Source organism: Mastomys coucha, unplaced genomic scaffold, assembly GCF_008632895.1.
Source record: "Mastomys coucha isolate ucsf_1 unplaced genomic scaffold, UCSF_Mcou_1 pScaffold15, whole genome shotgun sequence".
NCBI lineage: Eukaryota > Metazoa > Chordata > Mammalia > Rodentia > Muridae > Mastomys > Mastomys coucha.
The window spans coordinates 28381977-28407899 of NW_022196897.1; the positions used below are offsets into that span (position 1 = coordinate 28381977).

Genomic DNA, 25923 nt, shown 5'->3' on the forward strand with positions numbered 1-25923 from the left:
TTTGTTTGTTTCTTTGTTTTTTGGAGGGGAAACTGGGAATGGAGAAATTTACATGTAAATAAAGATAAAAAAAACTTTAAAAAAGTAAAGGAATAATGAATACTTTATTAATATACTGGCATCTGCCTTAATTCCAGCGCTTTGAAAACTAATAAAAATATTTGAGTGTAAGGCCAACATAGATTATAAAGCTTCCTAGGTACACTGAGATTCCAGATGAAGAGAGGAGAAGCAAGGAAGGAAGAGAGGGGGGAAGGGTAAGGGAGGGAGAAAAGAAGAGATAGATTATATCAGGTTCTGGTATGCACTGCCTTAATTCAAAATCAAAATCAATGGATTATACAGCAGAGTCAAAATTTTTTAGATAAGAATGGTTTAAACTGCTAATCTCATGCATGCTGTATCTTTCCAACAAACTAAATCAAAAGATGGTTGTGAACTCTTGACATATTTTAATTATCTTACAAAATTCTGTTTGTAGCATATCAGTATTGTTAAAAGGAAAGGTGATGTCCCTAAGCTATTGAGTTAGATATCATTTTATTACATCTGACAAGAATAGTATTGAGCATCGCATTGTTTTTTTTTTATCAAGAATAGAAATATAAATTTCATCCTACTTGTAACAGTAAGCTATATGATTTTGTGATAACCTAATAATGACTTCAAATTGTGCTGCAAAGATTTCATATTACAAACACTGCATCATAGGACTCTTAAAATCCTGAGTCTGTTATAGTGATTAATTCTCAAATGCCATAAGGCACACAGAAGCAGCAGAAAAGGAGAAAATTTAAAGAAATTTGCTAGATTAACCTTTCCATTTTCTAGATATACTTATGATCAACTCAACAGGTGATTATTTACAAAGCAGAGAACATAACACAGGTTTAACAATGACATATCTGAACTATAACTGAGCTGCTGGGACCTTCACAAGGAAGATGGTCAAGAGGATTACACAAAAAGCAACAGTTGTGAGTTCTCATTATGACGAAGGTTGACACAAGCTTTAATATGTGGTAATATTTTACAAAGCACATAAATATTTACATAATTTGATTGTGTTTCATCAAGGAATGCTGTCAATCATTTTTCCACAGATGCCAGAACAAGTAGAACCAAGAATGAAAGTTCAAACCACAACAAGAATCAGGTTCTTTGGGACCATAGATTCTATCTTTTAAAATGCAAATACTGTTTGTAAATTCTATCAGATTTGGAATGTTATTCTTGACAACTAAGTAATCAAAGCTGATTCATTGGAAAAATGTGTAATGATGGACCTTAACCTTGTGTGTGTGTGTGAATGTGTGTTGTGTACACTATACATACCAATGTGTTTTATGCTAGTATGTGAATGTGGAAACATTTGACATTTGGCTGTACCTGCAAGTTTAGAGCCCAGTAGCAACTTGACATCTTCCTCAATTGTTCTATAGATAGCCCCTTGAGACAGGGTCTCTCAGTGGCCCTGGAGCTCATCATCTTGGCTAGACTGCCTAAGTCACAACTGTGAGAGTTAGTCCTTTTTGTCCCTGCAACACTGGCGTTACTGGCCAGTTGTAGGAATCAGAACTAAGACCCTTTGATTTTATTCTTATACTTTATGCACTGATATATCACACAAACACATACACATGTAGCTTTTTTAACATCTGGGCTACCATTTACTAGTGCAAGTGTCCAAATTCAAGGTGACAGATGAAATTAAACTTTAATTTCCGGGAGGTTTATTTTGGTTTTCTATTACCTCATATTTTTGAAAAATATTTATCCAATACAAAAATTACTTCTTGAGATTAAAATAAATATTAAGTTTTTAAACATATCTCTTCTTGAGGAATATAAACGTAAGAATTCAAATTTCATTTAAACATAATTGCCTAGACTCAAAGAACCCTTGGGAAGTTGAACCTGTGAACAAACAGGGCATATGTGGCTTTATCAAATGAAAGTGATCAAATGAACATATTCAACTCTTTCAGTTTGTGAAACATTAAGTAAAATTCATATCAATGTGAGTGATACTTGAAGTTTCCCATTTTCTCGGGATGTCATACAATGAAGCATCAGTACATAGGGTGTGAAGTCAACATGGACAGGGCAGACCTGGCAAATGATTTGGAGTGGTGACTAGTTAGGCAGTATTCCAGAAACACTCTTCCCCTAGCTGCACGAGCACAGGGATGCACCTTGAGCGTGAAAGGGATTAGCTTATCAGTTAAGCAATAGTTATAGAGATTTTGATATGAGAGTTAGGATGAATTAGTGATACCATGTGGTCCAGGAGACTCCTGTTCCTGAAAAGATCAACTACAAAACGAGAGGGTGAGGACAACTGAAGACAGACAGCTATTTCAGATACTTGTATTTTCCCTGGTCTCCATACTGTCTTGAGGTGGACTGAAGTTTGTCCTAGTATAATACCTTGTCAAGTGTGAGATGGAGATATTATCTAATCATTAGCCTTTGATCTTAAGAAAAAGAAGCATTTAAACTATACAAATTCTGTGAGTGTTTTAAAATGTTTAGGAACCAGTGGCTATATCATCTCTGTTGACCATGCTCCAGATATTACAATGTCCATCTCAAAGTCCATTGAAAGAACGCTATGATCAAGTTATAAAAAATTGCATTTAAACAATAACAATAACAAAACAATATTGTAAAAATCATGTAACCTGTGATCATTTTAAGATTCAGCAAATATATATTAATATAATTTTCATTTACTTATACTAACAACTGGATGTTTTTAATGTTATGATGTATACCCAAGATATTACTACATAAAAATGGTCTTCACAAAGCTGTAAAATAGTTTATTCTAAAATTTAAAACCATCTTTCAGATTGGAAAAAAGGCAACTCATCTTGTCAACAATATGACAAGAATAATCTTTAGCACCAGCTACAAGTTACATGTCATATGCATAACAAGTGTGTGCAGTCCAATAAATAATGCATTGTTCTCATTCTTTCAGAGTATGAAATACATATGGAATGGGGGTACTTGCAGAGGACAGACAATACTTGTGCAGTTGGGCTGCTAGCAACAGTGTCATCTACAGAGTCTATGTACTCTCTTTACAGAGGCTGTGTCCTGTGTCTGTAAGTACTTGTCATGTCCCCACACAGACTATATCCTGTCTCTACAGAGCCTGTGGTCTCTTCAAATGCTACTTGTTTTGCAGAGGCTGTATCCACTGTATCTCATACTATATCAGAGACCCAGTGCCTATCTAGCCTGGAAACATTCTTCCAACTCTGTAAATTCTATAAACACTTGCATCTAAGTGACATATTTTCCTAATGTAGATACTTGACGATGACATTCTTGTCTCAAAAATTTGTGCATTTTTTCTTATTTAGAGCAAGGCATTATGGAATAGAACTAGAAAGAGCTAAAATAATTATTCATAAATCCTATCCTTTGCATGTTACATAGATACTGTCTATTCTCTCATTTATGGACACACACACACACACACACACACACACACACACACAAACACAGTACCTTACCTCTGTCACAGGTCTCTTCATCACTGCCATCCACACAATCATATATTCCATCGCACAGCCATCGAATTGGTATACAGTATGCTTTATTTTTGCATTGAAACTGATCTTCCTTACATTTTATCACACAGTCCATCTGTTAAAACACATAGGGCACATATCACATGAGTTTTCATTAATGCTGATAGAATTATAGACAGTGTAACCAGGAAATTCACAATAGTGGATGTTTTGTATAGAGTGGGATTTATTTTATTTGTCTTAATGAACACAACTTTTACAAATAACAGTGTGCTTTTGGATGCAGAAGGTTTCTGTAAGAAGCATGAAGGTCCTTCTATTTGCTGCAGAAATTATATTCATGTATAACATAAAACATTAGAGACAGTCCTAATAGTCAAAATGCTGCTTATTTTTATTGCATTTGCATTATGTAATTCAAAGGTTTTAATCAAACAATAGATTTTTACCTCATCTGAACCATCAACACAATCATGCTCTCCATTACATTTCAAAGATGCTGACAGACATCCTCCACTGGCACACATGTATTCATCTGATGAGCAGACAGGAAAGGCTAAACAATTATAAAGCCAAAGTTTAGATATAGGAATAAAAATAACTGGTTTATAAATACATATAAATGAATATAAAAAGATGAATTTATGGAGAAATTAAGAATTGCTACTGATGGGATGTGAAGTAAGGATTTAATACAATAAACAATATACATGAAGATCTTATTCCATAGATCTTGAAGAATCAAGTGAGTTTCTCTCAATTTTAAATTATTTGAAAATATCTATTTTCAAAGCTGCAAAATAATTAAGTAGCTGGGAGTAAGTGTGCTTCATTTATATATGCTATATTATAAAACAGTAAGTGAAATTTTTTTGCATGGGATCTAGTGATACACATTTGAACATTTTTGTCTTCAAACATAAAGATAACATTTGTATAGTTAACCAAGCCTTTAGAACTCATAGTTGTTCTTTGTTATTTCCTTCTTTCATATTTATTGTTGCTTTGTTTTTGTTTATCAAAATAGGGTTTCTCTGTGTTGCCCTGTCTATCCTAGAACTCATTCCATAGACCATGTCTACTTCAAATTCAAGGATCCACCTACTTACTTTTACCTCCCCAATGCTGGTATTAAAGCTGTATATCACCACTGCCTGACTTGTTTTTTGTTTTTGTTTTTGCATAAGCAGAGTTTTTAAGTGGATAAATTACCAATATTACTCAAACTATTCCATAAAATGGAAACAGAAAGAGTACTACCTTACTCATTCTAAGAAGCCACAATTACTCTGATACCTAAACCATACAAGGACCCAACCAAAAAAGAAAACTTCAAACCAATCTCACTTATGAATATTGATGCAAAAATACTCAATAAAATTCTTGCAAAACAAATCCAAGAACACATCAAAACCATCATTTACCACAATCAAGAAGGCTTCATTCCAGGGATGCAAGATTGGTTCAATATAAGAATATTCATTAACATATTCACTGTATAAACCCTTGGTCCTGTGAAAGTTCAATGCCCCAGTATAGGGGAACGCCAGGACCAGGAAGCGGGAGTGGGTTAGGTTGGGGATCAGGGGAAGTGGGGAGGGGATATGGGTTTTCAGAGGGGAAATGACAAAAGGGGATAACAGTTGAAATGTAAATAAAGAAAATATGTAATAAAATAATAATGTAGGAAAAAAACAAACTCAAAGAAAAAACTCACATGATCATCTCCTAAGATGCAGAAAAAGCATTTGAAAAAAATACAACACCCCTTTATGTTAAATGTATTGGAGAGATCAGGAATTCAAGGCCAATACCTAAATATAATAAAAGCAACTTACTGCAAATCAACAACAAATATCAAATTTAAATGGAGACATACTTGATGCAATTCCACTAAAATCGGAGATAAGACAAGGATGCCCACTTTCCCCATATCCATTCAATAAAGTACATGAAGTGCTAGCTAGACCACTGAGAAAACAAAAGGAAATCAAGAGGATACAAATTGGCAAAGAAAAAGTAAAGGTATCACTATTTGCAGATGATATGATAGTATACATAAGCTACCCCAAAAAGTCTACCAAAGAACGTCTCCAGCTGATAAGCAACTTCAGCAGAGTGGCTGGATATAAAATTAACTCAAACAAATCATTAGCTTTCCTTTATTCAAGTGAGACACAGGCTGAGAAATAAATTAGGGAAACAACTCCCTTCACAATAGCCACAAATAATAGAAAATAACTTGGGGAAACTCTAACCAAGCATGTGAAAGACCTGTATGACAATAACTTCAAGTCTCTCAAGAAAAATATTGAAGAAGTTCTCAGAAAATGGAGAGATTTCACATGCTCATGGATTGGCAGAATTAATATAGTAAAAATGGCCATTATACCAAAGGCAATCTACAGATTCAATGCAATCACCATTAAAATCACAATTCTCCAAAGTCATGGAAAGAGCAATTCTCAAATATATCTGGAAAGACAAAAAACCCAGACTAGTCAAAACAATTAACAATATAAGGACGGCTGGGGGAATCACCTTCCCTGACCTCAAGCTATACTACATAGCCATAGTGATAAAAACTGTATGGTATTGATACAGAGACAATGGAATAATAGAATCGAAGACTCCGAAATAAAACCACACACTTATGCGCACCCTTGATCTTTGACAAAGAAGCCAAAATATACAATGGAGAAAAAGAAAGCATCTTCAATAAATAGTGCTGGTCTAACTGGCTGTCTGTATGTAGAAAAATGAATATAGACCCATATTTGTCACATTGCACAATGCTCAAGTCCAAGTGGATCAAGGACCTCAACATAAAATCAGATACACTGAGTTTAATAGAAGAGAAAGTAGGGAAGAGCCTTGAAATCGTTGGCACAGGGAGAAATTTCCTTAGTGATGTACCCCAGACCCAAAAGGAAATGCATGGTATGTACTCACTAATAAGTGGATATTAGTCAAAAAAAAAAAAAGATACAGTCCACAGAACTAAAATGGTCAACAAGCTGAAGGCCTCAAGTGAGGACTCCTTAGTTCCACTTTGGCAGGAGAAGAAAGCAATCACAAGTTCCCACATCGAAGGGATGTGGGGGAGAGGGGAAACTGATCTGGTTTGGAGTGAGGGAAAAGGACTGAGTCAATGAAGGCCAGCAGAAAGAATCAAAACAAGCAACCTTAGAAGGTAGAAGAGAAAGGCAACCTCAGAATGTACCAGAGACCTGGGAGGTTAAGAGACTCTCAGGACTCAGAGGGAGGGACCTTAGATGAAATGCTCCACAGTAGGGAGAGGGAACTTATAGAGTCCATCTCCAGTAGGAAGACAGGGCATCAAATGAGGGAGAAGGGGCATCCAACAGTCACAACTCTGACCCATAATTGCTCCTGTTTGGAAGAACTACAGAGATGGAAATGGAAAGGAGTCTGAGGAAAAGAAGGTTCAGCGACAAGTTCAAAGTGGGATCCAGCTCAAGTGGGGGCCCCAAGGCCTGACACTATTACAGAGGCTATGGAGTGTGCCCAAAATGGGACCTATCATGACAGCACTCCTGAAGCCCCAACGAGTAGCTGAAAGATTCAGATGCAGATATTTGCCCCTAACCAATGGACAGAAGCTGCGGCCGCTTGTAGTTGAATTAGGGAAGGCTGAAAGAAGCCGAGGAGAAGGGAGACCCTGTAGGAGGTTCTGCAACCTCAATTAACCTGGACCCCTGAGATCTCCCAAACACTGGACCACCGAACAGGCAGCATACACCAGCTGATATGAGGTCACCAATACAAATACAGCAGAGGACTGCTGGGTCTGTGTTTAATCAGAGTTGATGCACCTAAACCTCAGGAGACTGGAGGCCCCAGGGAGTTTAGAAGTCAGGTGGTGTGGAGGGTGGGGACATCCTCCTAGAGAAAAGGGTATGGGGAAGAGATATGGGATGTGAAACAGTGGGGGATGGTTCTGGGTTGGAAATAAACTTTGGAGTGTAAAAAAAAAAAAAAGTAAATGACAAGACAGAGGTTTGAAATTTTCCATAACCTAATATTACTGTGTATGATCCTGAAATGAATTAAATATTAAAGTTAATGGCATAAAGATAATATCATTATCTAGTTTTAAGTAATTATAATATAATGTATGAACTTATAAGCTGTTTCTTAAGCTCTTGTCGATCTTGTCTCCCAAGTCGATGTTTCTGTATTAATGCATAGATGTATGATCTTCTGAAAAATTTTCCTATAATACAATGTAATTGATAAACCTAGATAAGCATTGCACATTTAATAAGTATGTTTCAGAACTACATTTAAGGAACGGAAATGTATGGAGTACATTATTTTTCTATACATTAGAAGATTTCCTAATTTTCATCTGCCTTTGTATGAGACGTAAATACATATAAAATCCATGTAGTTCTCAGCTGGCCCATCTAACTGTGGCTGCCTTTTTGGGAACCTCACATTTTATGACAATACTTGATCATACAGCTAAAATAAATTTGATTTTGTTATAAGGGAAAAAATTCAAAGAGGTGTGGTAATATGGAGGAACCAGAAATCAAATATTGGTGCCTGGCACTTGGATTACATATACAAGGAGTGATTTTATCTAGCAGAATGACTTTGAATCTTAGGAAGAATATATGAAGATTTTATGTTCAGATACTCTAAGTGATCTGTAAATGCCTTATAATGCATGCCGGTGTAACATCTTTTCTGTAGATCATTGCATTGGTTTAAATTCCATCAAGTTTAGAATAGCCACTAAGGTGGATCCTCTCTTATTTTACCTGGCTCACAGTTTTTCTCATCTTCTCCATATTTACAGTCTTCATGTCCATCACACTTCCATTTCGCTGACAGGCATTGGCCATTGGAACACTGAAATTGATCTTTGGAACAACTCGTTTCACAATTTTTCTGTCAAGTATAACATATAATAATTAAATTAAAAAATTTAAAGAAATCTGTCTGCAAACTTAAAAGAAAACTAAAAATGTTGATGAGTTCCGAAGTCATAAAAACTGTATATGAAACCTCATTTGCTCATTACTAGCTCATGAGTATGACAAAGTGATGGTATAATTTTCCAATTTTTCCCATGAATAGTTTTAATTTTTCAATTTTTAAAAGTTTCTTTTTAAAAATAAAATATATCAACATAATTTATTCCCTTAACTTTTCTCCCTTCAACTCCTCACATGCCACCACTCCCGACTCCCTAACTCACATCACTCCCTCTTAAACTTATGGCCTCCCTTTCATGAATTGTTTTTGTGCTTTCTTCTGGCCAACAAGGGAACCTGCACACATTGCAACTACAAATGTACACATAAATAAATAAAGTAAACATGTACTTTAAAAAGAGAGATGATTAGTGTTTTCAAGCACAATACAGAGAGAATTGTTCTTTGTAAAATAACATTGTAGGGTTGAAACTGTTTTTAGTAAAATAAGACAGCATTGCTTGTATTAGAAGAAAAATTCCATTTTTCTTTTCTTATATTGAAGTCAATACAATTTGGGAAAGTGTCTTTTTATTATCTCCACCATCAGTTTCTTCTATATAAGCTGTATTTTGAACTTGCATACCAGGGCTGGTATCAGTCAATCTGACTAGAAAGTCCTGAAATTAAATAATTAAATATGCCAATATAAATTATTGGGATATTATCCATTTAGGAAAGAGGCCAACCTGACTAATACAGTGTAGCTCCAGGACTCAGAACATCTCCCCTGAAGAAGGTAAGGAAGACACTGAAAAATGAAGTCCTCAACTATAGTCATTTCTACTTCCAATGACGGACAGGGTCCAACACCACAACTTTTCCATGAACACTGCAAATCCAGGAGCCTCTGCCTTCAGAGTGCTGATATTAGTGGTGTACACTACCCCATTGTTTCCTTTATGTTCTTTTCACTTATCTGTCTCACAAATTGGAACCTTACCTGGGTGAAGTCTTACTCTGAGCCCATAATTCCCTTTATTCCATTTAACATCAGTCTTTTTACACTTCCTAATGTTCTGTTTCTCTTCAAATTGTAGATATTGTATTTTTCCTTGTACAAGTTGTTCCTTTTTATTATAAGTCTTCATTAAACTGGCTACTAATAACTATAAAACCCAGTCAACACTAACCTGTTTTGAAATCTCTGCAAGCACAATGCAAAACTCCTCAGTTTAGCTTAAGGCAGACTTCCAGACAAGGGCAAAACCAGCTACATTCTTTTTCAAAACATCATAAGATATTCCTAGACTACTTACTAATACAGTCTTCTGAAACCTATTGAGATAGGCTTTGCAGTACAAATTCCTCTTCAGCATTATTGTCTTCCATGCTAGCATGTTCCTGCTAGGATAATCTACCAAGTCCTTCTTAAATATACAATTAATTTTCTAGTCCATATTTCTTCAAACAAGATCATGTTCTGGCCTATCACAAAAATAACCCAGGTCCTGGTACTAACGTATGTCTTTTTAGAGTTTTAGTGCTGTGGAGAGACATCTAATCATGGCAACATTTACATAGAAGAACAGTTATTAGGGCTGGTTTACAATTCCAGAGATGTAGTCCACCGTCATGGCAAGAGGCATAGTATCACAGGGACAGACGTGGTGGTGAAGTAGCTAAGATTGGCAAACAGTAGAAAGAGTGACACTGGGCCAGGCTTGAGCATCTGAAATAGCAAAGCTCAAACCCAGAGACATACTTCCTCCAAAACTGGCACACCTATTCCAACAAGTTCACACCTACTTGTGGCGCTCTGTATGAGCTTATGGGGGTCTCTTTTTATTCAAACTATCACATATAGTATATCTCAAGGTTGATGTAGATGGATTCTCTTTTTCTGAGGACCCACCACACTGGTTTTCATAGTGGCTGTATACACCCCAATGTATACACTACAATGTATTTGTGTTATTCTTAGTCGTCATCCTGCCCAGCTAATGTTATTTTTATTTAATTTGTTTTAGCTATTCTTACAGGTATAAATATCTCAAAGTAATTTTAATTTACATTTCCCTGATGGCTAAGAATGTTGAACCTTGAAGTGTTTCTTGATCATTTGAATTTCCTTTCAGAATTCTTTGTTTGATATGTACCCATTTTTAATTTGAGGTTGCTTTCTTTCTCTTTTTATCATATCTAATTCTTAGTTCTTTCACCATTTTGGGTATCAGTCCTCATTCAAATGTATAGTTGGTAAAAAATAACTTTCCTTCCTTTAGGATTCCAGTTTTTCCAAATGATGATATCCTTGGCTGTGGTGAAGATTCTCAGTTTCATGGAGTTTGATTTATTAATAGCTGACCATATTACTAGTGGTAATGATGGTATGTACAGAAAGTTTTTTCCTGGATTAGTGAGTTCAAATCTATTCTCCACATACTCTTCTATCAGTTTCAGCTTATCTGGTATTAGGATGAGAATTTTGGTCCATGATGAGTTGAGTTTTGGGCAATGAGATAGATATGTATCTATTTTGATTCTTCTACATGCAGCCATTCAGTTTGAATAGTACCAGTTGTTGAAGATGCTGTTGTTTTTCTATTTCTGACTTCTTTATCAAACACCAGTTATTCAACAGTATGTGGATTTATGTCTGGGTCTTCAATTTTATTTCATTGTCATCATCATCATCATCATCATCATCATCATCATCATCATCATCAGCAGCAGCAGCAGCAGCAGCAGCAGCAGCAACAGAAGCAGCAGCAACAGAAGCAGCAGTAGTATTAATTACAATAGTTTTATAGTAAAACTTGAAATCAGGGATGGTGGTATCTGCAGCAGTTTTTTAATTGTTCAGAATTGTTTTAGCTATACTCTTTTTGTTCTTGTTTTGTTTTGTCATGTTTTGGTGTGTATGTGTGTATGTGTTTCCATATGAAGCTGAAAGTTATCATGTCAAGATATATGTTGGAATCAGTGTGTTGGAATTTAGGTGGGGATTGCATTGTTTCTGCCAATTGCATTTAGTAGGATGGAAATTTTTATATTAATTGCAATGATCCATGAGAACAGAAGATCTTCACATCTTCTGATATGTTTGGCAATTTCTTTCTTTGAAAATTTGAAATTTTAATCATTCAGTTACTTCATTTGCTATGGTAGAAATACCCAAAATATTTTCTATTATTTGAGGATATTGCTCTTTCCCCCTGATTCCTCTTCAGATCATTTGCCAATTGTATAAATAAAGGCTGTTGATTTTTCTAAGTTATTTTGTATCCAGCTATTTTGCTGAATGTGTTTGTCATTATAGTGCTTTTTAGTGAATTTTCCAATAACTTATGTATTCTATCATATTGTCTACAAATTAAGCAACTTGACTTCTTTTCCAATTTTTATCCCCTTGACTTCTTTCAATTGTCTTATTTCTCTAGCAAAGGTGTCAAATACTACATTGAATAGGTGTGGAGAGAGTTGAGAACAGTGCTTTGTCCCTGATTTTAGTGTAATTGCTTTGAACTCCTTGACATTTAAGTTGATGCTTACTATAGACTTTCTGTAAGATGCCTTTATTATGTTTAGGTACATCACCTGTATCCTTAATCTTCCCAAAATTTTCATCATGACAGGGTGTTGTATCAGTGTCAAAGGACAGTTCTCCATCTAATGAGATGATCACATGATTTTTATATAAGTTTCTTTATATGGTTGATTACACTTATCAATTACATTTGTTAATTCATTATGTATGTTGAACCATCCATGTATTTCTGGATGCAGCCTACTTGATTATGGTGGATGATCTTTTGATATGTTCTTGAGTTCAATTTGTATTCAGTGTTGAATACTTTTTAAATCTTGATCATAAGGAAAAACTTGTGAGTATGTTTTCCATTTTACTTCTTTATGTGGTTTGAGCATCAAGATAACTGTGTTCTTATAAAATAAATTAGGCAATGTTCCATCTGTTTCTATTTAAGAAAAAATTGAGAAGAATTGACATATATTCGTCTTTGAAAGTCTGGAAGAACTCTGCACTTTTTTTTAAACAGTTGAGAAACTGGTAATGGTGGCTTCTATTTCCCTGGGGATTCCAAGTCTGTTTAAGTTGTTTATATCATCTTGATTTGACTTTGGGGAAAGGTATGTATTAAGAAAATATTTTTTTGGATTTTCTAATTTTGTGAAGTATAGATCTTTAAAGTCTGTTCTTATAATTCTCTTGATTTCCTCAGTGTCTCTTATGTCTACATTTTCATCTCTGAATTTGTTAATTTGTGTTCTCTCTCTCTCTTTCTCTCTCTCTTTCTTTTTCTCTCTCTCTCTCTCTCTCTTTCTCTCTCTCCCTCTCTCTCTCTCTGCATTTTAGTTGATTTGCATAAGGGTTTATTGATCATACTGATTTTCTCACAGAGCCAACTCTATGTTTCATTGATTATTTGCATTATTTTCCTTGTTTTTATTATATTCATTTCAGCTTGAATTTTTTCTTGTTGCCTACTCTTTTTGAGTGTCATTTCCTCTTTTATTCTGGAGGTGTACTGTTACAATCTCAATTTTTTAAAAAATATATATACTTGGTGCTATGAACTTAGAACTACTTTGATATTGTCCTGCAAGTTTTGTGATGTTGAGTATTCATATTCACTCAATTATATCATCTTAATTTCTTTCTTAATTACTGTTTTGTCCCATTTTTATGTTCATTAGTGAGGTATAAACTTTCCATGTTTGTAAACTTGCAAGTTTATAATATCCTATTTTTTCTATTGTTATTGTTATCCATAAAATTCACCCATTGTGTTCTGATAGGTTATATGGTGTTATTTCTATATTCATTTATTTGTTGAGGATACTTTGTATCCAATCATGTGGTCAGTTATGTAACTATTTCAATGAAGTGTTGAGAAGTTATATACTTTTGTGTTTTGGTGAAATGTTGTTTAGATATCTGCTAGGTCAATTTGGTTTATAATACCACTTACATCATACATTTATGTTTAGTTTCTGCCTGGTTGACATGCTTGTGTGACAGTGTCACACTAAATTCTCCAAGTGTGTGAGGGTCAATATGTGATTTATGCTGTAGTACTATTTGTTATACACTGAACTCTCTGTTGATGAATTTTTCCTTTGACAAGTACAGTTTTTTTTCCTACTTCTTTTTTTTTTGGGGGGGTTGATGTCTGTTTTGTTACACATTAAAATGGGTACACCAGTATGTTTCTTTGTTCTATTTGCTTGAAATGTATTTGAAATGTATATCTCTCCTTGTTGTAAATGTGTGCTTTTGTTTTGTTTTTCATTGATTTTTCAAAAATTTTTTTCTGGATGCAGCAAAAGAACGGAAGGGTATCTGTGTTTCAAACCCAATGTATTAGTCTCTGTCTTTTTAAAAAGACATGAAAATGCAATGATCATTGATCCCAGTTATTTTTGCCATTGTTGTTGCTGTTGGTTGTAGTGGTGGTTTGTCTATGCCTGTGTACAAGCATTTCCCTTCTTTTGAGATAGTCTGATATTTCTCTCTGAGGGCTTTTTTTGGTGCATAGAGTTAACATGTGTTCTCTATTACCTTCTTTAGGCCTGGGGTTGTAGATAGATATTGGTTAAATTTCATTGTATCTTGGAATGTTTCATCTCCTTAATCTATGGTGCTTGAAAGTTTTGCTGGGCATAATAGTCTGAACTAGCATTTGTGCCATTTTAGAGTCTATTGCACATATGTCCAAGCTGTTTTTTCTTTCAGAGTCTCCATGGAGAAATCAAGTCTAATATTAATAGTTTTGCTTCTTTTTTATGTAAATTGGTCTTTTTCCTTTGTAGCTTTCAATATTTTTTTGAAATATTTTTCTGTACATTTAGTGTTTTGATTACTATGTGCTAAGGGGATTTTCTTTTCTGATCCTGTTTATTTGATGTTCTGATCTTTATTTTTGTACTTTAACAGACATTCTTTCTTTATGCTAGAAAAAATTGCTTTTATTATTTTTATCATAAATACTTTCTGTGCTTTTGACCCCTATTTATTTTCCTTTACTATTCCTATTGTTATTAGATTTGGTGTTATTATAGTGTCCCAGATTTGTTGGAAAATTGTGTCAGGAGTTTTTTGTTTGTTTGTTTGTTTGTTTTGTTTTTGTTTATTTTTTATATGTAACTTTTACTTTAACTGAAATTTTGATTCCTTCTATTGTATCTTCAATATCAGAGAATCACTCTTCCATGTTTTACACTTTGTTGGTGAAGCTTACCTCTGTGGTGTGTATTTGATTTCTTAAATTCTTTCTTATCAGATTTCCCTCAGTTTTGACTTTCTTTCTTGGTTCTATTTATAATATCAGGTCTTCAGTGATTTTATTCACTTCCACTGCTTGTTTGTGTTTTAATAGATTTCCTTACGGGACTTATTTGTTTTGTCTTTAAGGACTTTCATCATATTCATAAAGGTTACTCAAATTTCTTTTACTTGTACTTCACCGATGTTTGTACATTTAGAATGGGCAAGATGTGAGACATGAAGCTTGGAGAAGTTCCATTTCATATCGCCATCTATCTTTCTCTTAGTGTTCCCTCTTACTCATCTCTTTTCCTCTGAACTGATCCTCTTACCATCTTTCTATTTGTGAATCAGATTTTCTTTTATGACATTTGCTCCTAAATGACTGTAGAATGATTTGTAATGGTGGCCCCTATTCGCTCAGGTAAAGAAGTCAAGTAGGAGAACACATACACTTTTAGAAATCCCTCAGTCCATTGTGGTAGATAAACAAGAGTGATATTCACCCACCTGGTCTAAATATTCATTTAAATGAGCTACTCTGCTCAAGTATAATCATTTCTATTTTTCCCAAACTGTAGTATTTCATCTCCCAACAAGTGGCAAAGCTGTTTGACAACTATGGATATTTCCAGAATGAAAAAGTTAAATCATTGCTATTCTTTCCAGTTTAATCCTCAGGTTAGTGAGAAAAAAGCTGTATTTCCTATTTTTTTATTTTATTTTTGCTGATAGACATTTTTTAGACTTCAGATCATTGGGATTTGCTTCCTATGTTTTCCTAAATATTAAAATGTTATTGTTTACCAGAGACTTTCATGAGTGCTAATAAAAGGGGGTTACTTCTTATATTTTATGAGCTTACAGGCTAATATAAAATACCACTATCTAAGCCACAGTAACAAAAATTATATTGATTGTTAAGAAAAACAAACATGGATTATTTAGAATAGGCATCTCAGAGGAAGCTTTGCCAGAACTTAATCTACCTTTGAGACAATACAAATGTGTCAGGATTGTTTGTAATAGACAGCATGTGAAGGCAATGATACTAAGCAACATGAAAGGAGTTCTGCACTGCTTCAAGGCTGAAGCAGGAGGTTTGTCATGAGTTCAAGTTAACTCTGGGCTGCTTCGTGAGTACCAGGCTAGCCAGGACTACCTAACAAGTACAGGAAGACTACTTATTCAATATGTAAAATGAAAGAATGTTGAATTTATTAACAGTTCTTTTTTTATAAAAATGATCATATATATTTATCATTTTGGTGTCTCACCATTATGGTTACTTATTTTCAAATATCAAATAACTCTTACAGCCTTAGAATGAATCAGTTGACCATGATGAGTAATTTTTTAACAGGCTATTGGGTTTAGTTTGGGGTGTTATGGTAAGGATTTTTGTATTTATGTTTATAAGATGTGTAAGCTTGAAGCTTTTTTGGTTTGTCTTTTCCCAGTTATGACATATAATTAAGAACTATGTGCATAAAGGTTATACATATTTATGAACCAAGTACTTAAATCCATTTCATAATTACAGTAACTACTTGATAAACATTCCCAGACTTAGTTAATAGTTATATTAGCATCATTTAACTGAAGTAAATTAATAATAAATAGCATTGGTATTTCTAATGTTTTGACAATAGAGAAGGTAGGTCTTCTAGATGTTTTTTAATATAAAGTTTAACCTGATGCCATGTTTATGATGTCTGTCTGTTAGATATTTTAAATAATTAAAAACATAATGTAATCAACCATAAATTACTATAATATTATAGCATTAGCATACTAGTATTCACTACTACCTCCTAGCATTTTTCAAGATTTAGTATTTTGATTTTATATGTATGAGTGTTTTGCCTACATGTATATATAAGCATTATGTGCATGTAGTTTCTAGGAAGACCAGAAGAGAGAGTTAGATTTCCTTTGAATTGTAATTAAAAGCAGTTGTAAGCAAATGCTCTTTACCACTAAGACAACTTTCCAGCCACAACATACATCTTATTAATAATATTACTATCTTATCAAGGTGACTCTTGGAATCTTACATTTAAGTACTATTGTGAACTCACAGACTTCAATCTATTTAAAATCTTTTTTCTTTAGATACTGCACTTGTTCCCTTTGTCAGCTGAAGCCCTTTCAAGCTTATCTCTGTGCTCTGTGGTCACTGACCCTAAAGAACTGTGTGCTCACATCTGAGTGTGTTATTAATAATTCATGGTGTGGTGTTCTTTTCCCTGACGAAGAATTATACATTGTTGGTCATAGTAGCACTGTTTCTAATACATGGGAAATGATATTTATAGATCACTGTGAATACTTGAGTGAATCATAACTCCTGTATTTCTTTTCAATTTTTACTGTTTAAAGAAGTAGATAGTTTAGGGGAAAAAAGAGTGCTAAGTGAGATTTCATACTGTACTGATGTATTTAAATTATTTTACTTTTTGTTGCTGTATTTACTGCCAAAAAATCTAAGTTCTATTACCATAGCCCACATGGAGAAAGCATAAAACCATTTTTCTCAGTTGTCCTCTGACCAAATCTACATTGTGGTCTGTGTTCATGATTATACCATATACACAATAAACAATAATAAAAGAAACTAAATAAAAATGCAATTGAAATTTTAGAAGACAATTTGCTATGCAACCATTACAAGCCATCAGAGATTGATATGTGATATTTAATTAACCTAATCTAATATTTAAAGTTTATTTCATATTGTTTTGAAAGGATATCATTAAAAACACATGACATTTAGCATATATATATGTGTGTGTGTGTGTGTGTATAGCACATATATATATATACATATATAAATTGCAATTCTCCCAAAATTTATAATTAAAGCAAAATGATACATGCAATTGTCCTTTCTAACTTTGTGCTAAGATCTCTTTTTGGTCATTTGATTCATTGTCTTTTATCAAACAAAATGTTATTGTAGATTTTAAAGAAAAAATAGAATTTACTATGGATTCATTGTCTGTAAATTAAGACTATATAAAAAAGGATTTCTTTAGAATGTTGCCTTGAAGACACTTAGTAAATAAAAATATATTCAGCCATGAAAATAGTATGCCCATCATGATGATTGTTGTTAATGGATATGTTTATTTTGACATGAATAACATTTTGGAAAGATTTACACTAAGATTAGACTTTTACGATTCTTCTTATATAGTTTGAACATTTAGTTATAACATGCAACAAGAAATCATAAGGCTCAAGCAATATGTTTATAATTTCTGGAGATTGTCAAGAAAGCAAAATAGAAACAAAAATGTTGCAATGCATGGATAAGTTTGCATGATGTAGGAATGTTTAAAACACTTTTAAATGATGGATGGTGACTAAGTATGTGACTGATCACTGTAAACTATTCAGTCCCCTTATAGAATCTTACAAGGAAGTTTAAATTTTGTTTATGAATAGCTTTTGAGAAAAATGGATACTTTCTAACTTTTCCTGAGATATTTTTTGCAAATCTGAGGTTCATATTTGCCAGCCTTGAAGTGAGAATCCCGCCTGACTTTGCCAAATCTTGTGTTCCTATCTGTGATTATGATGGGTTTTCCAAAATGGTGAAGAAATGGAAGTGTCTGTCTATAATGGAGGTAGACTGGAAAAGCTCTAAGTTGTATGCATTCTTGTCCAAACAGTAGAGATATGCTGTGCTTCTCCCTCAGGTTGGGAATCACTGAATGCTTAGGGAAGTGCTTGAAACAGAAACCTCTACAGCTGTAAGGAGGATCCTTTACAGTACAAATGAGATGGGATGGGTTCTATGAGTAATTAATGCACATTATATAAATTACACATATATAAATATATGTAATTTCCTGAAGAGGTAAAATAAAAATATCTAAATCAGTACTATATAAGTGAAAGAAAAATGACTTCCATAATAAACTGAAGACCTCTTTTCCCCTTTGGCTCATTTACATTCCCTGTTTTCCTCCAACATAAGTAAACTAAGAAAAGTATTTAAAGTAATTGTTCCCACACTTAGGTCATGTGGTATAAGCAGAAAGCATGTATTATTTCAGTATGACTAGTTTTAAAGATTCAGGGGGTCACGTGATACATAGCAAGAAAGCTTAGGTACAATTCAAGCTAGGAGAGTTGTCCACATAAATTACTTCCTATTTTCACCTAAAGCATGGGTTATATAATAAATGGGTTGTGAACCCTAACCTAAGGAAAGCTTAACCCATACTTTCATGAAAACTTATGGAGCATAAATAAAGTTTATAATAAGAGTAAAGTTCATAATACACAGAGTAAAATTTATAATACTGTATCTATATATTAAAGCTTTAAAAAAAGCATAAACTGTTAGTAATACCTATAATCACATCAGCAAAATTATAAATAAATCTAAAGATTGCAAGGACACCAGTGACACAGAAGTGGATTTCTAAGTGTCCTATTCCATGATCAGATATCCAACTATGGAGGTGAAACAGGACATAGAATTAGCTGGCAGTAGTAGCACAGTTATTCTGTGCAACCTGTGCAGCCTAACACATAAATTAAACTTATCTCAGGGCCTCCAGGGCAGAGTACCCTCCCAAACTACTTTTGGTCACACTCACTGTATTGAATGATGATAACCCTGCATGGAATCTGATTACTTTTGTGCTCACAGTGATCCCTACCTCATCAGAGCCATCAGCACAGTCAAACTCTCCATCACACCAGAACCTTGATGAAACACAGTCTCCGTTGCTGCAGAGAAAGTCTTTCAGTGTACAAGTCTGTGGCTCTGAAGATTGAAAGACAGCATGGGGTGAGAGTGTTTTATCAGCTGCATTCTGATCAACATGAAGAGGTAATGAAAAATAAAAAGAGATTAGATAAGCAAAAGCAATGAGATTATTTAGGGTAAAAGTCTCATAAAGAAACCATGAAACATAATATATTAATTTTCAAATGTAATTTTACAGTTATTAATATAAGTCATTAAAATTGAAAACTATAAAAGGTAGACTATTGTTTAATAAAATATAACAAAAAAGTACAATCAAATGTAGAAAACTTACATACTAGTTGACTGTGACATGGTCTTTTTCAGTTTCAGTTCTTAGTCATTTAATGTATTTAATAAATATTTTCTGCCTTTGTGTATTAGTGTGCTTAATAATATAAGAGGAAAACTAACCGTTGATACTAACCTCTAATTATGTATGCTAGGGATTTTCTTTATCTGATTTTGTCATAGGAGAACCCCGGTTTCACAAGAGAAGAATGGTGCACAAAGCACTGGCCATGAGAGAGTATGCTTTCTCTTCTTGTCTTTTTCTTTTCATTTTTTAAAAGCTTATTTTTTTAATGTTTTTCCCTTTTATTTGACATTTTTTATTTATATTTCATATGTTATTCCCTTTCTATATTTCCCCTCCTATTCCACCCCTTCTTCCCCTGCTACTATGAGGGTGCTCCTCCACCCATCCACCCACTCCTGCCTTGTTTTTGTAATTGTTATTTTGCCCTGAATAATTTGTCCAGTTTTGAAATTTTCTTCATTGTCAATTTAATTGCCCATATTCCTTGTAGGACTGAAATCAAATAGCATGCCTTAACTGCCTGACCTCGGCCTAAAGAGTGTGTTTTTTCACAATTGTCAAGGACAGATTTCAGAACTTGGTTCTGGTGAGCAATCATTGTGACAGCTGGGCAGCACCATTTTCCAGATTGGTATCTTGGATGAGGAAAATCAGTGACTGTTTCCTCTGCTCACTAATTGTATTCTTTAAAATGTTTTATTTATCAATTTTAACTTATTGTTTGATTATGTAAGTTTACTTTTAGGTATTAGATAAATATTCTTTAAGTATAGTCTCACTCCTGGTCTCTACAGCTGTGCAACATGCATTGTTTATCCTTGTTCCTGTGAAGGAAGAACAGATTATAGACATCTGCATGAGGAAGACCTGTATGGAAACTGATATTCTCTCTCCATATTGACTATGAACAACCCATCCTTTATTAGAAATCAGCCTACTTGAGTTGCTCAACAGTGCAGCCCTCTGTTAGCATCTCTGTGAGCTGTTCAGTCTCTGTTAGCATCTCTGTGAGCTGTTCAGTGTCTGTTAGCATCTCTGTGAGCTGTTCAGTGTCTGTTAGCATCTCTGTGAGCTGGTCAGTCTCTGTTAGCCTCTCTGTGAGCTGTTCAGTCTCTGTTAGCATCTCTGTGAGCTGGTCAGTCTCTGTTAGCATCTCTGTGAGCTGGTCAGTCTCTGTTAGCATCTCTGTGAGCTGTTCAGTCTCTGTTAGCATCTCTGTGAGCTGGTCAGTCTCTGTTAGCCTCTCTGTGAGCTGGTCAGTCTCGGAGCATTAGCAGTGCTTGGCTGTTCTCACCCCTATATTTTTGAAAATGGTATCTTTGAAGAACTGTGCAGAGTCATGAGTATCAGAGAGGAAATGTTCTGCTTTAGAACTATGTGTTAGTATATGACCATTGGTTTATAAATAAAACAAAATATGTTTCAGAAGAATGGCAACAAGTAACTCTTTAGGCTTAATAGTGAGACCTATAGTTCTAAATTTCCATCTAGCCTGTAGTGTGTAGCAAATTCCAAGCTAGCTTGGATGCAGAGCAAAGCTTTTCTCAAAGAAAAACAAAGATAATAAAAAACAATAACAAACAAAAAACAAAAAACAAAAAACCCAATCAATTGAAACCAACACAGAAATACTGCTAAATAGATACTTTCTTATGTCTGTCTGCTCCTTTGTTTATTTGCACTCAGTAACATCTCATTCCCTTGTCTTTATAGCATATAGCATATAACATAAGCATATATATGTATATATATACCTATATAATAGCATATATGTTATAGAACATATATGTGAGGATATATATATATATATATATATATATATATATACACACACACATTATATAATGCCTTAATCTCTAGTCTTAAAATAACATTTTGCCCCTAATAATGACTGTAGCTGCAAGGTACTAATGATCTATTTGCATTAGACATTAGGGACAAGTATGGCTAAGTCCTTTAACTAACTTATTACTCAAACCTTAAAACTACTCTACAAGGCATGTATATCACTATTGCCCCACCTAAATGAACAAACTGTGAAACAGAGAGAATAGAACTTTACTCTAAATTACTAAGTACTCACACTAGCTGGTATTTAGCTGAAGCAATACAAATAGATATCCATGTTTGTGGCTACTGCAGTATATGTTGTTTCCCACAGTCTGCAGAAGTGCTTACAGAACAGTAGGAAGCTGACTTTCTTTTGTTTGGATTCTATTTTAATTATTTGTTTGCCACATTAAAAAAAACATTGTATTTTACTGGAGTTTTTAAACTCTAGGAGGTTTATTCTAGAAAAAAAAAGGAAATGATAGTGAAGTATGTGGTATTTATTTAGCAATGCACTGTTAACAACCAATATAATTTTCCTTAGAAAAATTAAGATAAACTATATGTTTAGAACATATCATACCTAAATGCTTAGAAACTCCAGAAGAAACATTTACATGCATGTGCCTGAGCATTAACAAGATTCCTTCTTGTACAGCTATAGCTTGTTTTTATTCTATTTAAAGGCAAATACATTTTCTATGTGCTAAATGACTTCATAGACATTGACATATTTGCCTATATGCCTAGTTAGATGTTGCTGACATAAGATTAGAAATGTTACACAGTCTGTTGGAGGTGTTTACTTAATAATTGTACAGTGAATTTGTTTTACAAAATGTTTGTCATAAGTCATTAGAATTGCTGCTCCAGCAAGGAAGGAGAAAGACAATTTGTCTTGGAAATATTTTTAATTGACAATCTTAAATCTAAGTAATTTTGCTATGCACAAAAAATTTACCAGAATTTACACAGGTGCCATTGAGGAATGGTACATATTAACATGATTCTAACCCTCATTTATATGGCAAAGAACAGAGTTACTTGTCTTTAGATAGCTGAAATTGAAATTCTTTTAACTAAATTTAAAGCAGTCAATCTTAAATCTTTAATTGCTTATAAAAATCTTTGAGCCTTTCAAATAAAGTAGAATGAGTTTCAGATTATTGTCCAGGTAGCAGTATTTGTGCATATTAGAACTTCAGCAGCAGTTTGGCTGCTCCTGTCAGCTAACCCATCTGGAAAGAAATTCTAAATGCAATCCCTTTTCCTAGAATTGCTAAAATGGTTTGCCCATCTTAATGGTATTTATTATAAACCACAATTGCTAAAATGGTGTGCCCATCTTAATGGTACCTATTATAAACCATATGTTTGTGTGTGTGTGTGTATGTGTGTGTGTGTATGTGTATCAAGAGTGAAAGGGAAATCCAGCACATGAACACTCTATTATGTTTTCTGTGAATCTACTGAGTCACATTGGCAACCAAGAAGCTTCTGTAGGGATTGCTTCCTCTGTCTTTGAAGACTCCTGGACTTCAAAATAGCAATGGAGCATGGAGCAATGCAAAGATGGCTAGTTTCACGTATACTAAGGGAGGCAAAAACACAGCCTCAAAGCTATCTTTCCTGAACTGAATATACTGAATTTAAAAGAGGAAAACAACTTTCCAAACCACAGACTACACAGCAGAGCACTCACAGGCAGTCTCCAGATTCCTCATTGAGCCTCAGTTACTCTTTGTTCGACAAAAGTTATGTTAATGTAGGTATAAATAACTGAAGATTGTTACAATACACTTATTATATAGGATATGCTGTAAAATAATTTGACATAGATTCAGTGCAAAGACACTAGAAATTAAAATATATTTGAGATAGCTTGTCTTTATACAAAACTAATCTATATAATCAAATTACATGATATTAAAAAGATAATTAGCTGCATCTTAATTAAAAATATATAAAATAAACTGTTATCTACATTAATTATATGTGAACTTCAGTGAAATATGTTATAATTTTATTGATGAAGTAAAAAATAAAATAGTGAGACATTTCAGGGATTTTCAAGACTATATGGTTCATATTACGAAATGGTTCCAAAACAAACAAACAAACAAACAAACACATAAAAAGTCTTTATATATTTATGTTAATTTTTTAAAAATACTAGTAGTGATGTATTATTTTAAAATATACAGTTAATATATTTGGCATTATTTAAAATTTATGTTAAAAAATGTATGTATTTTCAGTACTGTAGACAAGCATCTCCATAAGACTGTTAAATTGATTGTTGTTTTATACTTTTCTAATACTCATTTTTGTTGTTATAGTATTTTTGTTATATTATTGTTATAATATTTGTTATAATATTTGTTATATATTACTGTTATAATATTTTTATGTCATACTCATTTTATTGTTATAATATTTTATAAATTTTCAAGGATATGACAAAAAAGGCATTGTAGCTATTGAAGGGAGAACTCTGGGAGGAGTTGGGGTACAAAAGGGAAACAAGAATATGATTTAATTCTATTTACTTAAAATATGTTTTAAATGTTAACAAATTCAGATAAATCAAAATCATGTATTTTTTCTCATCAAAATGCAATAAAACTTAATAAAAAAAAGAGAAAAGTGGAGGCACTGATAAATGGCAGCAAATCGGGAGAAGAGTGTGTACACAGAGAGTTGTGTATTGGCACATAGGGAATTGGTATGAGTTCCGATGAAACCTCACTTTCCCAAGTGTTCTGAATTAATTGGTACCACAAATATTTTTCTTTTACAGCAGATAATTATCTGCATTGGAACCCCATACAATCGCAGTAGGAACACATGTTTTTTGTTGGGTGAATCTGAAAATAAATTATGCTTATTGATTCCTTAAAAAATGGTTCCAATGACAGTGATATTTCCTTAATTTTAGAGCATAGATCATTGCTGAAGCAATGTCCATTGAACACTTAGCAAAGGAAATGATCAGCAGATGGGGATCAGTGAATATGAACCAATCATCCTATATGAATGTTAGCATGCAAAAACCTTATTTCACCTCAAACAAGCTGGAAATTAATGGTACCACTACCATTTCAATTATCCTCAGGCATACAACTAAAGTTTTTGTAACATAGTTTAAAATAAGATATGCTAAGTCAGATTCATAAACAAAACCATCTGGAAAAAATGTAAAAATTCAACAGTATCTATGTGCTGTTTCTTAAATGTAAAGCAATTCCAAAGAGAATTTAGTAGTATGTGGGTGCTCTTTCTTAAAACTAAAACTGATTTATTGTTTCTGGTATGTTTTGTTACTTAATACATAATTAACATGAAGTGCTAAATATATATCAAGGTGAATATCAATAGTTTTGAAAATATGATAAGTTATCACTATTTAGATATGTATCCATGAGTATATACATGTAAAATTAGGAATTATATACCTAATATATAGTGCATATGTATTTGAAACAAAGCTATGTATGGAAGTATATATTTACAATATCTTCAATATTAGAAATTGGAAATATATTGATGGTGTTTTAACAGAGTAAGATTTGCCTAAACTTAGTTTCTATATTTCTAATTTCTTGGCAATGATTTTCTTCATTGATAAAATTTTGCTCATGTAGAACTGATAGCATTTGAACTGCTTAAATATTTCATTTGCTTCTTCTCATTCATTCAGTGTAGAATTTTAAAATGTTCACACTTCAAAACCATATTGGTGAATATAGACCCCTTCAGGCTCATACACATTATGGACTTGACATGTTAATATACTGTGACACTTGTACTAACATGTAAGATCTAGCATGTGCTTTTGGTTTCCTTTGTCACAACTGTATTATAATTTATTCTTATACACCATTGTATTTCCTCTGAAATGTCAATATTCCTTATCTTAGGCAATAAAGTCAGAATAAATATAAAACAAGAAAGAGATCACATAAAATTTGCTATTTTAAATGGACATTTTCCTTAGTTTTCTTTGTTTCTTTCTTTTTTTGCTCCTTTCTTTCCTTTTTTTCTTTCTTTTCTTTCTTTCCTCAATACAGACTTTTACTATATAATCCTGGAACTCACTTTGTAGAGCAGGCTGGCCTTGGTTTTATACTCTCAAAGAACCACCTTCCTCTGCCTCTGCCTCCCAAGTTTTGGGATTAAAGGCATGCACCACCTCCCAGATCCTTTACTCTTTTTTTTTTTTTTTTTTT

The 25923-nt window shown here is 33.4% G+C and overlaps 1 protein-coding gene and 1 pseudogene across 7 annotated transcripts in view; one reads left to right on the forward strand and one right to left on the reverse strand.

The window, feature by feature from the left end:
* Positions 1-25923, forward strand: part of LOC116090126 — a 1191078-nt pseudogene that overhangs the window by 703799 nt on the left and 461356 nt on the right.
* Positions 1-25923, reverse strand: part of Lrp1b (LDL receptor related protein 1B) — a 1939581-nt gene that overhangs the window by 131106 nt on the left and 1782552 nt on the right. For all 7 annotated transcript variants that reach the window (XM_031370139.1, XM_031370141.1, XM_031370138.1 and 4 more), the window contains 4 exons: positions 19457-19563; positions 8336-8465; positions 3995-4101; positions 3528-3660 (listed from right to left, as the gene is read on the reverse strand). In XM_031370139.1, coding sequence (XP_031225999.1) covers positions 3528-3660; positions 3995-4101; positions 8336-8465; positions 19457-19563 — 477 coding nt within the window. The remainder of the gene's footprint in view (positions 1-3527; positions 3661-3994; positions 4102-8335; positions 8466-19456; positions 19564-25923) is intronic.